General features: G+C 37.7%; 1 protein-coding gene across 2 annotated transcripts in view; it reads right to left on the bottom strand.

Annotated features, from left to right (window-relative positions):
- RBPJ (recombination signal binding protein for immunoglobulin kappa J region) overlaps positions 1–16350 on the bottom strand; it is a 118280-nt gene that overhangs the window by 28100 nt on the left and 73830 nt on the right. For both annotated transcript variants that reach the window (XR_001881463.1, XM_017851915.1), the window contains one exon: positions 341–436. Coding sequence is in view for 1 of the 2 variants with exons in the window: in XM_017851915.1 (XP_017707404.1) it covers positions 341–436 (96 nt within the window). In the remaining variant the exon portion in view is untranslated. The remainder of the gene's footprint in view (positions 1–340; positions 437–16350) is intronic.

Below are 16350 nucleotides of genomic sequence, written 5' to 3'. Positions count from 1 at the left end.
CATAAGGGACAAATATGTCTGCTTTTCCTTTGTTAAGTGTGCTCTCTCCATTATTCCATCTGCAAGGAGCACCCTTTCTGCACAAAGTAAAGATTGCCTTGCTGAGAGATCCTCTGTCTCCATGCTGACTTTTCTTCATGGCACCAGTTATCTATTCCTAACAGTATACTACAATTCACTTTGTTTCTCCCCTTCAGGAGACAAATCGCCTATTTTTTATTTTGTACTAGCAAATGAACCCAGTAATAGAAACCATCCTCTGACACATATATTAATACATAATTGGCAAATTCATGTGGTAACTACAATTAACTATCCACCAGAAAAACAATAATCTTACCTTTTTTCATTTCCATATGACTTCTGTGCAACTTTTGCATGAAGAATAAGTACTGTTTGATCCCCTCGCTCTTTTAAATAATTTCGCATAGCTTCCCTAAAATCAAATATAAATATTACTGTTACAGAGGTGAAATTTGTGATGAAATCTTCCTTCATTACTATGCTCTGTAATGAGAGGAATGCTTATAAATATTTTTTAAATAAGCAAACCTTAAAACAAAACAATAAAGCAAAGTAAATCCATAAATTAAACTGGAAGATTATACAATGATACTAAACACTGCTCATTTTCAATTCTATTCCTTGTTCTTTAAAAATAAGAAACTGTCTAGCATTCTTTGGAATTTATGATGTAACTCAAACCACAATTACACCTTCCAGAATAACTAGAATCAACATATACACTGCTAATGTGGCTTTAAAATATTATAAAGTTAATAAAATGCAGTAATTTTGTAGTTTAATAATGTAGTTCCCCTCCTCAGTTTCCCTACCCCAGCTATCAGAAGCAATGTTTTTCACTGAATACAAAAGCTGTAACAAATCCTTAAGTCATCCAAATTTATTATTACATGATCCTAAAATGACAATGCTATAAGGACCAAGAAAGGCCTATCATTCACATACGAATACATAATTATCTCAAGGATATTAAATAAATAAAATTTAATAAAGGCTAATTGAAATCAGTGAAAATCTGAATTTTGAAAAAAATACAATGTTAATTCTTTCAAGTAAAAACAACTCTACATATTTATTGGGCAAATGGTCGATACAAAGTTCAATATCTTAAATGTATTTATATACTCAATTGTTTTGCTAAGCAATATTATATAGTAAAAAGAAAGCAAGTGCTACACAGATGAAACTATAACAATTCTGAATAAGCAGAATCCCAATTCTTGAGATGTCTTACACAGCCCAAACTTAAATGTTATTCTACTCATACTATAAAGACAAATATCAGGTATAAGAGGGTAGCTATAGGGTAGTAATAAGTTATTAAATATTAGGACTTCTAGGTTTACAGCACTTACATACTAAGTAGCCTGGGGCAAATCATTTAACCTCAACCAGCCTCTGATTCCCTAACTGAAAACGGAAGATAATAACAACTCCCTACCACAGGGTGGCTGAGGGGATTAAATGAGATAACCTAGATAACAGCATTTATTTTTACCAACTGAAAAAACCTGTTAGCTCCAAGGCAGGGCAGTAATACCAGGATATAAATAGACTGAGAACTAATCCCTACCACTGCAAAGGAACTCAAAGTCCAAATTGTAATGAAATGCAATAATCCAAGTAGCAATATGTACAAAAAGCACCAATAAGGGAATGCCTATGTAAAGACAAGGGTGGATGGTAAAGGACTACAAGCTGGGAAAAGTTTTTAGAAGCCCTAATCCTGAGACAGAAGTAGACACAGGAAGTGGGAGGAGGAAAGCATAAGGTGTTCCAGGGCCTGAAAATAGTGTGAACAAAGGCATCGATAACTGCACATTCAGGCTAAGGAGTAAGGCAGCCACAACAGTAAAACAAGAGCAGCTAATGTTTCTTGAGTGTTTCCTATGTGCCAGGCCTTGAACTAAGCACTTCAACTCCATTATTTTATTTAATCCTCATAATCCAAAAAGTTAAGTACTGATATACTGCTAACACCATTTTGATTGTCATGCCCAAGTTCTTTTTTTTTTTTTGTATTTTTAGTAGAGACGGGGTTTCACGGTGTTAGCTAGGATGGTCTCGATCTCCTGACCTCGTGATCTGCCCGTCTCGGCCTCCCAAAGTGCTGGGATTACAGGCTTGAGCCACCGCGCCCGGCCTTCATGCCCAAGTTCTTATAGAGAATAGTGGCAGTCCGGAATTCAAACAAATTTGTGAGATTCTAAGGTGAGCTGTGGCAGTGAATAAGGTTGACAATGACAGAGTCAACTATAAAGGCTTTGAAAATTGGACATTTGTATACTTAAATACTAAGTATAAAAGTTTACACTATTTCAAATATTACCCCGTAATAGGTGATAATAAAAGTGGTAATACGTCTCTGCATAGCAAAAGAAACTATCAATGGAGTAAACAGACAACCTACAGAATGGGGAGGAAATACGTGCAAACTATGCTTCTGATAAAGGTCTAATATCCAGCATCTATAAGGAACAAACAAATTTACAGGGGGAAAAAAAGCCCGCTAAAAAGTAGGCAAAGAATATGAACACTTTTACAAAGAAGACATACGTGTGGTCAACAAGCATATGAAAAAAAGCTCAATATCACTGATCATTGGAGAAATGCAAATCAAAATTACAATGAGACACCATCTCACATCAGTCAGAATGGCTATTATTAAAAAGCCAAAAAATAGCAGATGCTGGAGAGGTTGCAGAGAAAAGGGAACATTTATACACTGTTGGTAGTAGTGTAATTTAGTTCAACTGTTGTAGAAAGTTGTATGGCAATTCCTCAAAGAGCTAAAAACAGAACTACCATTCCACCCAGCAATCCCATTACTGGATATATACCCAGAGGAATATAAATCATTCTACCATAAAGTCACATGCACATGAATGTTCATTGTAACACTATTCACAATAGCAATGACATGGAATCAGCATAAACACCCATCAGTGACAGACTGGATAAAGTGTGGTACATACACACCATGGAATATTATGCAGCCATAAAAAAGAATGAGATCATGTCTTCTGTGGGAACATAAATGAAGCTGGGGGCAATCTTCCTTAGCAAACTAACACAGGAACAGAAAACCAAATACCGCATGTTCTCACTTACAAGTGGGAACTAAATGATGAGAACTTATGAAGACAAAGAAGGAAACGACAGACGCTGGAATCTATCTGAGGGTGGGGCTTGGGAGGGGGAAAGGAGCAGAAAAAATAACTATTGGGTACTGGGCTTAATACCAGGGTGATGAAATAATCAATAAACCCCCATGGCACGAGTTTACCTATGTAACAACCCTTCACATGTAACCCTGAACCTAAAATCAAAGTTTTTAAAAAAAAACTCTTGGAAAATTATTTGAAGTACTTTTAGGGGAAGTATTGTTATATGGTTATTCATCATGACTGAATTATGATTAAACCTTTAAGTATAAAAAAAGTGGTAGGATGTAGTAAGATCCAGAGAAAACGCAAAATGAAAAAAAAAAAAAATCCATCCCTTTGTGAACTGGGACAAGATCACCAGTCAATTTTCTCTCCAGCCCATTATAGAAAATCAATACTGTAGAAACTGAATTTTCAATCTAAACTAAAGGCAATGAGAGATCTTATTAAGGTTTTTTAAAAATACATAATTAATTTTACTTTTTAGTTATTTCTAGAGAAAGGATTCAAAAGCAGAGGGACAAGACAAACATAAAAAGGCTCTCACACTAAGAAGAAGGTAACAGAAGACAGTAGGGAACAGGAAAAATAACTATTTTTTTTTGTTTTGGGAGAAGTGGGTATATATTATTATTAGGTTCTGCTGACAAAAGTCAACTCTGAAGTGCCCCTGGGACCTCCGAGTTGAAAGTATTCGGTAGGTTGTTGGAAGTATCTATGCATAGTTCAAGAGAGAGGTCTGGGCTGAAAAGGTGGGGTTCACTAGTATGTAACTGGCAAACAAAACCATGGAAGTAAATGGACTCCCCAGAACAAAACACATTGACAGGAGAGTCAAGAAGAAATGTATTAAAGGAAACTGAGAACTGATAACAGGAAGAACTGAAACCAGCCTCAGGTGCTGTAGAAAGACACAACCTCGAAAGAAGGGAGCAATCAAAGGTGAGATGTTGCAGAAGTCAAGGTCACTTTAATTTCAGCAAGAAGTCTAACAGATGCCAGCTGGGCGAAGGACATAAGCAGGAGTTAAGTCTGAAAGTCTCTATTTTATTCGTAAAATGAGAGGCCATCATGTTGTCTAATGGATAAGAAAACAGCTGTAAATACTGGAAATACCTTCCAGGGTATGGAAAAGGAAGCTAACTACGGACAAATAAAACAACTGAAGGGCCGGGCGCGGTGGCTCAACCCTGTAATCCCAGCACTTTGGGAGGCCGAGACGGGCGGATCACGAGGTCAGGAGATCGAGACCATCCTGGCTAACATGGAGAAACCCTGTCTCTACTAAAACTACAAAAAACTAGCCGGGCGAGGTGGCAGCGCCTGTAGTCCCAGCTACTCGGGAGGCTGAGGCAGGAGAATGGCGTGAACCCGGGAGGCGGAGCTTGCAGTGAGCTGAGATCTGGCCACAGCACTCCAGCCTGGGTGACAGAGCGAGACTCTGTCTCAAAAAAAAAAAAAAAAAAACAACTGAAGATTGGTATCAAAGGACCACCTAATGTTGGAATCCAAAAATAATGGTGTCAACTCCCACTAACATTCCAAGGAAGGGAATAGGGAGACCATACTCTCAAACTTGCTGGGTACTAGAGATGCAGCCTGGAGAGGGTAACAATGATGAGGGATTTGAGGTGCTACAAAGTCAGGTGACTGAACATAGAGTTCAGGGTGAATAAGAAAACAAAAGCAGGTTGGGTGCAGTGGCTCACGCCTGTAATCCCAGCACTTTGGAAGGCTGAGGCGGGCAGATCACCTGAGGTTGGGAATTTAAGACCAGCCTGACCAACATGGAGACACCCTGTCTCTACTAAAAATACAAAATTAGCCAGGCACGGTGGTGCATGCCTGTAATCCCAGCTACTAGGGAGGCTGAGGCAGGAGAATCGTTTGAACCCAGAAGGCAGAGGATGCAGTGAGCCGAGATTGCACCATTGCACTCCAGCCTGGGCAACGAGAGTGAAACTCCGTCTCAAAAAAAAAAAAAAAAAAAAAAAAAAAAAAGCAAAGCCAAGAGAAGGCCAATATCCTGACAAAACCAGCACAAAATTTCTCAGCACAAAACGTGAAGGGCTACTATATATTTGAATAATTTTAAGCCATTAAGTGTATTTCTGGATACTAAATTCTATTTGCATTTGTAGTCTCTATTACATTATTTAGCAGTAACTGCATTGTGTTTGTCAGGTTTCATGTTTATTTTTGTTGTCTTCCCAATAGACTACAAAGTCTTTAAGGGTAAGAGTCATACTTTACATTTCCATCCCTTTCATGACAACTCAGGTAAAACAGGACACAAACTTAGTATTTGATAATATCCGAGGCAGTCACAAATGCTTTCTACAAAGATTTTAATTATAATCATTAAACGAGCTAAAATTAAGCAATCACTCTACCAGTACTCTTCTAAGCATGTATTAACATAACCAACAACCTCGAGGGTAACACACTATTACGTACATTTCAGAAACTGGGTAGAGGTTAAGTCACTTTCCCAAGATGATACTGAAGAGCGAGGATTCAAATCTAGGTAGTCTAGCTTGTGAGGACAAAATTATACTATTAGTGGTGAGGGGTATAGCTCTGGTATGAAATAGATGAGGGTCTGTTACTAAGGGTCTGTCTCACTAAGCCTGAGTTTTCTCACCTGTAAGATAAAGACAGTAATACCTCATATTGGGAGTGAGGGGGACACTTTAAAGTAAGTTAGTCCCACAAACTGACAGAAAGCAAGTGTCAGTAGCCTCTAGCTATTAATATTATTTCCTTAGAAAGAAGACTTCAACCTTCAATAGTACACAAAGTGCAGAGCGAGGGAAAATGGGACTTGCACTGAGGCTTTGAGAGCAAAGTTGAAAATGACCTAGGAATGAATGATCAGGCATCTTAACCAATGTGCAAAACACAAATTTTGCAAGTATACCAGGTAAACTGCACAACTATCCATCTTCCCACTGAAGATTTATTGAAAGCCCACTGTATTCTAGGCACTGGGCATTCTGCTGGCTTCTACTACTGGATGTAACTGTTCATAGTTCTAAGAACTCACGATGCTTATGATGAATGCAAGGTGACAGCTCTGGTTTTCCTTGTCTTTTCCCTCATATTTAGAATACCAATTCCTGAAAAAGTAACTAGAGCCTCAAGATAATCATGAGCAATAGTTGTCTTGTAAGAGTAATTTGCCAAATAGCTTCTTTCAACAGTAAAAATAAATTTTGCTTTATTAAACAGAATATTAAACATTAAAAATTATGTTCTCTGGCAATTAAAACTTGATCATTGACTTTCTGTACCTTAAGGAGCCATAAAAAAAGACGGTATACTTTAAAGAAGCACAATAAATAGTAAAGCCTGTCAAATAATAGCCCATATGCTTTTCATCCAAATAGAGTAAGGCTGTGTCAATAAATAGGATTTCTATCTCAGCACTGCTGACATCCTGGGCAGAATCATTTTCTGCTGTGGAAAGACTGCGCTGTGCATTGTAGGAATATGTAGCAGCATCACTAGCTTTTACCCTGCAGGTGCCAGTAGCGCCCTTCCTTGAATTATGACAACCAAAAATGTCTCCAGATGGTGCCAAATGTCAAGAAAGAGGATGGAGTGAGATGGTCACATGGACTGAAAACTACTGGGATAAACCCCAAAAAATTTCAGTAGTAAGATATCACAATCATCCAGGTTTTCTTTTAAATAAAAAAATACTGAAAATTTATTATTGGAAAAACATATTATGGGTGCTAAAGAATCCTTGACCATACAATTATGATGTTTTAAATGAACTTTTTTGAATACTTTGAAACATAATGTAAATTTTGAAGTCTATTGTTTACTAATTTCATTTAATGATTCCACATAAAATTTTCATTCTAAGTGAAAACCAATTGGATCACGCCTGTAATCGCAGCACTTTGGGAGGCTGAGGTGGGCGAATTACTTGAGGGCAGGAGTTTGAGGCCAGCCTGGCCAACATAGTGAAACCACATCTCTACAAAAAATACAAAAATCAGCCAGGCATGGTGGCACATGTCTGTAGTCTCAGCTACTTGGGAGGCAGGGAATTGCTTGCAGAGATCGCAGTGAGCCAAGACTGCACCACCTAGGTGACAGAGCGAGACTCCGTCTCAAACCAAAAACAAAAAAAAAGGAGATTTTATTTTTATCAACATTTACTAACATTAAATTATGACATTATGGCAAATGCCATTCTGGTTCAACATGTTTAATCTGTGATTACCTTCGTCAATTTTTTTACTGTGGTTGGCTTTATAAAATTCAAACTTTTTTTACATAGCAAAAAAGAAAAGAAAAGAAAAGAAAAGAAAAGAAAAGAAAAGAAAAGAAAAGAAAAGAAAAGAAAAGAAAAGAAAAGAAAAGAAAAGAAAAGAAAAGAAAGAAACCACAAAGAGAATGCTAAATTGAAACATCCATGAATAGTAAGATAAGCTCATGTGCTGCTGTTTCCAATGGATCTGCTTTTACTAGTTATGCCAATGGAGGCAATGGGAGTCTGCAAATAATGAGAAAAACCTGGTCCTGTGTAAAGGTAAAAGAGAACTTCAGTTAAGGGAACATAATCAATGGTATTAAATATTACAGAATAGTCAAGAAAGATAAAGATTAGAAACTCTTCATAAATTTGATAGTTCATAAATGGAACAGCTTAATTACAAGTTTCTCAGTGAGTTGGTGGTGAGGCAATATCACTGAAGTAAGCTACAAAATGAAAGGGAGGGAAGGAACCACAACCAACATAGTCATGCTTCTTGGCTATTAAGGAAAAGGGGTGGTGGTGGGAATAACTAAGGTTATGGCAGAAAAGTTTTGTCTCTTTACAGGATTTTTAAAATTTTGGATACAAAGGGAAGTTTTTAATTACTAAGTCTGTTAAAACAAAAAAAGCCAAGAAGAAAATGTAAAGATGCACTGCAAAAAAACCTAGTATCTATAAACTGAATACTTCTAAGTAGTTGAAGTATACAACACACAGAATTCTGAAAGACGGGCTGGGCGAGGTGGCTCCCCGCCTGTAATCCCAGTACTTTGAGAGGCTGAGGCAGGCGGATCATGAGATCAGGAGATTGAGACCATCCTGGCTAACACAGTGAAACCCCGTCTCTACTAAAAATACGAAAAATTAGCTGGGCATGGTAGCACACGCCTGTAATCCCAGCTACTCAAGAGGCTGAGGCAGGAGAATCGCTTGAACCTGGGAGGTGGAGGTTGCAATGAGCCGAGATCATGCCACTGCACTCCAGCCTGGGTGACAGAGCGAGACTCTGTCTCAAAAAACAACATAAAAAAAAGAGTTATAAAACAGAGACTAATAATATGCAGCAGAGACAGTATGTGTCCCTCAAAGCCTAAAATATATACTACTCGATGCTATAGAAAATGCTTGTTGATCCCTGCAGACAATTTTAAAAGTAAAGTTTTTAAAGAAAAGTTCCAAAACAGAATTCTGATTAAATCAATTAAGTATACTACATGGCTGACATTCAATCAAGACTTTTTATAAAATTCTTCCTCAAAACTGGACTTACGGACAACTGACAGTTTAGAAAGCTCAGCTCAACTCTTCTCACATCTACTTCGGGATGCTGCCAAAAGGCATCCAGATTTATACGCACCCCCACAAAACCTTGAAGAACTGCCCTATTTTTGTCAGATTCTGGCAGTCTCGCCTTTTACACTGTTTCAGACACTTCTTCTCAAAGTGAGCTCCACAATAGTTATGGTTTACAAAGAAGCGTGTCTCAATCAAAGATGCTTCAGTGAAATCAGATAAAATAAAGTGAAACCAATTAATGGCAGGACTACTCAGAACCGTAAGCAAAATCTTCAAGAGAGGGATATTTGTAGGCTTTGTTTTCCAAGCTGTTAGACCTGACTAAGATCTCCTTGTTTTTCCCCCAAGGAAGCTTTCTGAGAAATACTGTTTGCCTGAGGGCCAGTTTTGAAAATGATAATCTAGGGATACTATCAATAGTCAACAAATTCCTGGTGCCCTTGTAATACACTAAAACATTGAGGCTGCTATACTAAGTGTCTACATCTATCAGTGACCGAAGCCAAACAACAGTACAGGTCCTGTTCCTAGGGAAACACCTGCAAATCTCACTTCAATCCTCTCTTTTTATGATAGAAGTAAAAATGTCCCAAAATTCCATAGTTTTTTATAGATAAGTAGGTAAATTGCTTCGAATCCTGTCACACAGCTATGAGACACATCCTTTCAAATTCTGACCAGTTCTTGGTTTTCTCCTCCCCACCTCCCACTCCCATATAGGCATAGGCCATTACATTAACAGCAATGGGTCATCAACACATCTGTGTTCTATTAGCTTAAAAGGTTATTGTACAAATAAGCCATTTTGCTACTTAAGGTTTTACATCTCATGTACAGAAAAATTTGGGACTAGAGGAATTTGAGAACATAAAACAGTATGGGGTTTTGAGAACATAGAACAGTATGGGGTGTTGACAATCAAAGGCAGGTAACCATCTTGTTTCTCCTATTTCTAATCCTGGTTGATACTATCTAAAAGATGACCGTCACAACAGGATGCTTTTTCAATATTGCTTAATTTGGAGTAAGAATAGTGTATAACAGATTTCAAATATTTTTTTTAAAGGAATAAAATCTGCCCGATTTTGAACTCTCTACACATCAATGGAGAGAAAAAATGTTAAAATATTTTTCATCAAATAAAATGAGATACTAAAATTTTCCTAACTTGAATATTCTTTAAAGGAGAAATGGAGAAAAAACCATTTTAAAAAGCATTCTCAAGGCAAGGCGTGGTGGCTCTTGCCTGTAATCTCAGCACTTTGGGAGGCCGAGGCAGGGGGATCACTTGAGCTTAGGAGTTCAAGGCTAGCCTGGACAACATGGGGAAATTCTGTCTCTACAAAAAATATACAAATTAGCCTGGCATGGTCGTGTGCACCTGTAGTCCCGGCTACTCAGGAGCCTGAGGTGGGAGGCTGGCTTGAACCCGGGACGCAGAGGTTGCAGTGAGCCAAGATCACACCACTGTGCTCCAGCCTGGTTGATAAAGCCAAACTTTGTCTCTCAAAACAAAACAAAAAAAAGGCCAGATGGTACCTAAAATTATATTATCAAAAGGGAAAATTTCTGATTTCCAAGTTTGTGCTTAACAAAATAAAATTTTATCACAGATTTGGTCACTGATTTTACATTTCCATTTGTTGTTATACAAACTTTTTGCTAAATTTGCCTTATTTTAGCTTCAATAATAAACAATATAAATCTGTAGTTTGCTGTCTTTCAGAGATTTAAAAAGAAATAAAACTTACCTGAAGCCAAGTGTGGTGGCTCACACCTATAATCCCAGCCCTTTGGGAAGCCAAGGCAGGCGGATCACTTGAGGTCAGGAGTTCGAGATCAGCCTGGCCAACACGGTGAAACCCCATCTCTACTAAAAATTAAAAATTAGCTGGGCATGGTGGCAGGCACCTGTACTCTAGCCTCGGCGACAGAGCAAGACTCCATCTCAAACAAAACAAAACAATAAACAAAAAAAACTTACCTGAATTTTCCCAAGAAGGTACACTAATCCCTTTCAGAATATTTTAGAATATTTTTCAAGTATAAAAGCTTCTAAGTTTTAAACAGCTTTATTGAGATTTAATCGAAATACAATAAAATGCACTTATTTTAAAGTGTGCAATGTGACAAGTTTTGGCATGTGTATACACACCATCACCAAAATCAAAATAAAGGTATCCACAATTGTGAGTTTCCTTCCTGTCTTTTTGTAATCTTTCCTCCTGCCTCCCTCTATCCCCAGGAAACCACTGATCAACTGTTTGTCACTACAGATCAGTTACCATTTTCTATAATTCTATGTAAGTGGAATCATGCAGTACATATTCTTTTTTCCTGACATACTTAGAAAATTGAGTATAATTATTTTAAGATCCATCTATGCTATTGCATGTATCGAGTTCCTTTTTTACTGCTTAATAGAAATTCACTGTAGAATACACTACAATTTGTTGATCCACTCACCTGTTGCTGGATATTGGGTTGTGTCTGTGTGACTATTACAACTAAAGCTAACATGAACATTTGTGTTCAGGGCTTTGTATTCAGGTGTTTTCATTTTTCTTGATTAAATATGTAGGAATGGAATAACTAGGCCATATGGTAGAGGCTTAACATTTTAAGAAAGTGCTAAATTATTTTCCAAAATTATTATACCACTTTATTTACCCACTGCCAATGTATGAAAGTACTAGCTGTTCCCATGATGAGTCCTGTAAATTTCAGACATTGTAACAGGTATATAGTATTAATAGTATCTAACTGCTAGAAAGTGTATGTGTCCCCTAAAATTCCTATGTTGAAATCTAATCAGAAATGCCATGGTAGTAGGAGGTGGGGCATCTGGGAGGTGATGAGGTCATGAGGATGGAGCCTTCAAGAATAGGATCAGTGCCCTTGTCCCTCCTGCCACATGAGGACACAAAGACGACAGCCATCTATCAACCAGGTAGCATCTTCCAACAGACATCAAACACACTGGCGTCTTAATCTTAGACTTCCCAGTCTCCAGAATTATAAGAAATACATTTGTGGTTTATGAGCCACCCAGTTAATGGTACACTTTATAGCAAACCAGTGGGACTAACACACTCACTGTAGTCTTAATTTGCACCTCCCTAATGGGTATTTGTTATACTCATACATTCTTTGGATTAGTATCTGTTCAGACCATTTCCGTCCTTTAAAAATGGATTATTTCCTTATTATTTACTTTTCAGAGTCATTTTCATCTTTGTTCTGTATTTTGATGAAGTAAAATTTATCAATTTCTTCCATAGATTGTGTTTTAGTATCTAAGAAATGTTTGCCTAATAAACAACATTTTCTCCCATGTTTTCTTCTAAAAGCTGTATAAAGTTTTACATTTAGGTCTACATTGAGCTATTTTTTTAATAGGGTACTATATATAGACTATAGTTACTTTGTGTTTTGGGGGCAGGTTGAAGGAGCAATGGATATCCAATTGTTCCACAATCAACTGTTAGAAAGACTATCATTTTAAAAAATCTAGCTAAATTGCCTTTGCACCTTGACTGGAAAGCAACTGACCATATATCTGAAGAACTATTTCTGGCTACTAATCTGCCACAATGGTCTACTTAGCTATCTTTATGCCAATACAATACTTTAAACTACCATAGCTTTGTAATAAGTTTTGAAACCAAGTTCTTTTTGCTTTTTTTTCCAAGGTTGTTTGCATTTCTATATAAATTTTAGAAGCAGCTTGTCAGCTGTTACAAAAAAGCCTGCTGAGACTTTGACTGTGATTGTGTTAAATCCATAGGATCAATTGGAGAAGAACTGACATTTTAACCATATGTATTTATTTGAGACAGGGTCTCGCTCTGTCATCTAGGCTGGAGTGCAGGGGCACAAACATGGATCACTGCAGCCTTAACCTCCTGGGCTCAGGCAATCCTCCTGCCTCAGCTTCCCAATGTAGCTGGGACCACAGGCACACGCCACCATGCCCAGCTAATTTTTTTATTATTTGTAGAGACGAGGTCTCACTTTGTTGCCCAAGTTGGTTTTAAACTCCTAGTCTTAAGTGATCCTCACACCTTGGCCTTTCAATGTGCTGGGATTATAGGCGTGAACCATTGCACCTGGCCCATTTCAACAATATTAGGTCTTCTACCTGAAGAACATTTAATTAGGACTTCAAGTTCTCTCAGTGGTGTTTGGTAGTCTTCAGTGTAGAGTTTTTGCACCTTTTGTCAGACTTTTCCCATGGAATTACATATATTTTTACACTACTGTGTAAACTGTATTGCCTTCAAATTTCAATTTCCCATTGCTCATTAGTATAAAGAAATACAATTTAGTTGTGTATGTTAATCATGTATCCTACTACCTTGCTAAACTCACTTATTAGTTCTAGTAGCAAGATTCCGCAGAATTTTCTATATAGATGATCATGACATCTGCAAATAAAGACAGTTTCACTTCTTTCTTTCCCATCTAGATGTCTTTCACTTCTTTTTCTGGCCTTATAGTACATCAAAATACAATGTTAAATGAAATCTGTGAAAGCAGACATCCCTGTGTTGTTCCTGATGTTGAAGGAAAAACATTCAGTGTTTCACCAAACAGCATGTTGTTAAATGTAGTTATTTCATAGGAACCCTATGATGAGGAAATTCTGTTTTATTCCAAGTTTGCTGAGAATTTCTATTAGGAATGGATGTCAAAAGCTTTTTCTAAATCCCCTGAGATAACCATATGATTTTCCTTTTTTGTTCTATTAATATATTGAATTACATGAACTGTTTTCCATTCCTGAGATAAAGCTCAGTAGGTCAAGATGTATCATCCCCTTAATATATCGTTGGATTCCATTTGAAAATTTGTGAAGACTTTTTTTTTTTTTTTGAGACGGAGTCTGGCTCTGTCGCCCAGGCTGGAGTGCGGTGGCTGGATCTCAGCTCACTGCAAGCTCCGCCTCTCAGGTTCACGCCATTCTCCTGCCTCCGCCTCCCAAGTAGCTGGGACTACAGGCGCCCGCCTCGTCGCCCGGCTAGTTTTTTGTATTCTTTAGTAGAGACGGGGTTTCACCGTATTAGCCAGGATGGTCTCGATCTCCTGACCTTGTGATCCGCCCGTCTCGGCCTCCCAAAGTGCTGGGATTACAGGCTTGAGCCACCGCGCCCGGCCATGAAGACTTTTTATAACTATGTTCACAAGGAATACTGGACTGTAATTTCATTTTCTTGTAATGTCTTGCCTACTTTTCGCAACAGGGTAATGCTATGCTCACAGAATGAACTGATAAGTATGTCCTGCTCTCCAATTTTCTCAAAGGGTATGTATGGAACCGAGATAATTTTTTTCTTAAACATATAGTAGAATTTCAACAGTGAAGCCATCTGGACCTGCAGTTTTGTCAGAAGGTTTATAAGTTCAATTTCTTTAACTTTAACCGAATAGGACTATTCGGGTTACCTGTTTCTTCTTGAGTAAGCTCTGGTAGTTTGCTAGTTTCAAAAAATTTGTGCATTTCTTCAAAAGGTGAATATTATTGGCAAAAAGTTAATTATTATATTTGCTTATTATCCTTCAAATATCTGTACTCTGTAGTGATGTCACCTTTTTTGTTCTTGATATTGGTAATTTGTACAGAATCGGATTTCTTTCTAGTATGATCATCCTTCTGCTTGAAGAATTTCTTTTAACACTGTAGCTAAGGCCTATTTGCAATAAATTCTTTCCATTTTTACTACGCCTAAAATGGTATATATCTACTGGGTATAGAATTCTAGGTGGACAAGTATAGGTCCCCCTTGAGCATTTCAAAGCACTTGCTCTGTCTTATCCATAGCAAGGTTTCAGATGAAAAACCTGCTGTCATCCTCTCTTTGTTCCTTTGTGCATAATTTGTCTTTTGTTTTCTGTTGTTTTTTTATCACTGACTTTAATCAATTTGATTATAGAGTACTTCCGGGTAGTTTCTGTACTCAGGATTAACTGATTTTTTTTTTTTTTTTTTTTTTTTTTTTTTTTTTTTGAGATGGGTTCTCACTCCGTCACCCAGGATGGAATGCAGTGGTGTGATCTTGGCTCACTGCAACCTCCATCTCCTGGGCTCAAGTGATCCTCCCACCTCAGTCTCCCAAGTAGCTGGGACTACAGGCACGTGCCACAACTCCTGGCTAACTTTTTTTTTTTTTTAACTTTCTGGTACAGATACGGTTTCACCATGTTGCCCATGCTGATCTTGAACTCCTAAATTCAAGAGATCTACCCGCCTCGGCTTCCCAAAGTGCTGGGATTACAGGCGTGAACAATAGCACCCGGCTTAGATCTGTGGTTTTACAATTTTCACTAATTTTCCAGTTAGAACATTTTTGCCATGATTTCTTCATATATTGTTTTAATCATACTCTCCCTACAATGACTAACTACATATATATTAAGTCACCTGACAATAAACCATGGCTCACTAATGCTCACCACTTTTTTTCAGACTTTTTCTTTGTGTGCTTCATTTTAGACAGTATCTATTTCCCTGTCTTCGTGTTTACTAATCTACTCTTTGTCCATTCTGAAATTAATCCCAAGTGTATTTTTCCACCTTAAATATTGTAGTTTTCATCTTTAGAGATTTGAGTGTGTGCGTGCGTTTGTGTGTGTGTGTGTGTGTGTGTGTGTGTGTGTGTGTGTGTGTGTGTAATCTATGTCTCTAACCTCTCCTCTAGCTCAGGTATCTACTAATTACAGCCTGTAGGCCAAATCCTACCCACCATCCATTTTACAAATAAAGCTATACTTCACTGTACAGACACTCTAATTATTTACACATGGTCTACTGTTGCTTGGTAGTATGATAGAGGTTATATGGGCAACAAAACCTAAAATATACACCATCTGACCCTTCAAAGAAAAATTTTCCCAGCTCTTGATCTTGGCATCTTGGACATATAGAACACAAATATGATAACTATTTTAGGCTGGGTACCGTGGATCACACCTGTAATCCCAGCACTTTGGGAGGCCAAGGAAGCAGAAGGACTGCTTGAAGCCAAGAGTTCAAGACGAGTCTGGGCAACATAGTGAGACCCTGTCTCTACAAAAAAACAAAAAAATTACTGTTTTAATGTTCTTATCCAATAATTATATCATGCATGTCATTTCTGGGTTGGTTTTGCTTTACTGATTTTTCTTGTTATGGATAGTTTCTTGCTCCTTTGTATGACTGGTATGTTTTGATTTTGCCTTTCTTAGTGCTGGATATTTTTCTATTTCTATATTCTTGAGCTTTGTTCTGGTACACAATTAAGTTTGATCTTTTCAATCCTTCTTTTAAGTTTGCCAGGTGAAAACAGAGCATCATGCCTGGACCCAATTTTATATCACTACTGAAACAAAACCCTTCTGAGCAGTCTAGCGAATGCCCCATAAATTATGATATTTTCCACTCTGGCTACTGTTAACAGGCACAATTCATAGTCCTAAGTGAACTTTAGAAATTGTTTCCTCTAATTTTTGGGGATTTTTTCCCCAATCCCCATGACGGAGTAGTTTCCTTACACACGCATGCTGATCAGTATGTAGCTGAAGACTGAAAGGAAACCTCTGTGATAGATCTCT

Source organism: Rhinopithecus bieti, unplaced genomic scaffold (assembly GCF_001698545.2).
Source record: "Rhinopithecus bieti isolate Rb0 unplaced genomic scaffold, ASM169854v2 scaffold_2294, whole genome shotgun sequence".
Lineage (NCBI taxonomy): Eukaryota > Metazoa > Chordata > Mammalia > Primates > Cercopithecidae > Rhinopithecus > Rhinopithecus bieti.
Note: the sequence above shows the minus strand (reverse complement) of the source record. Positions and strands in the feature narration are given on the sequence as shown.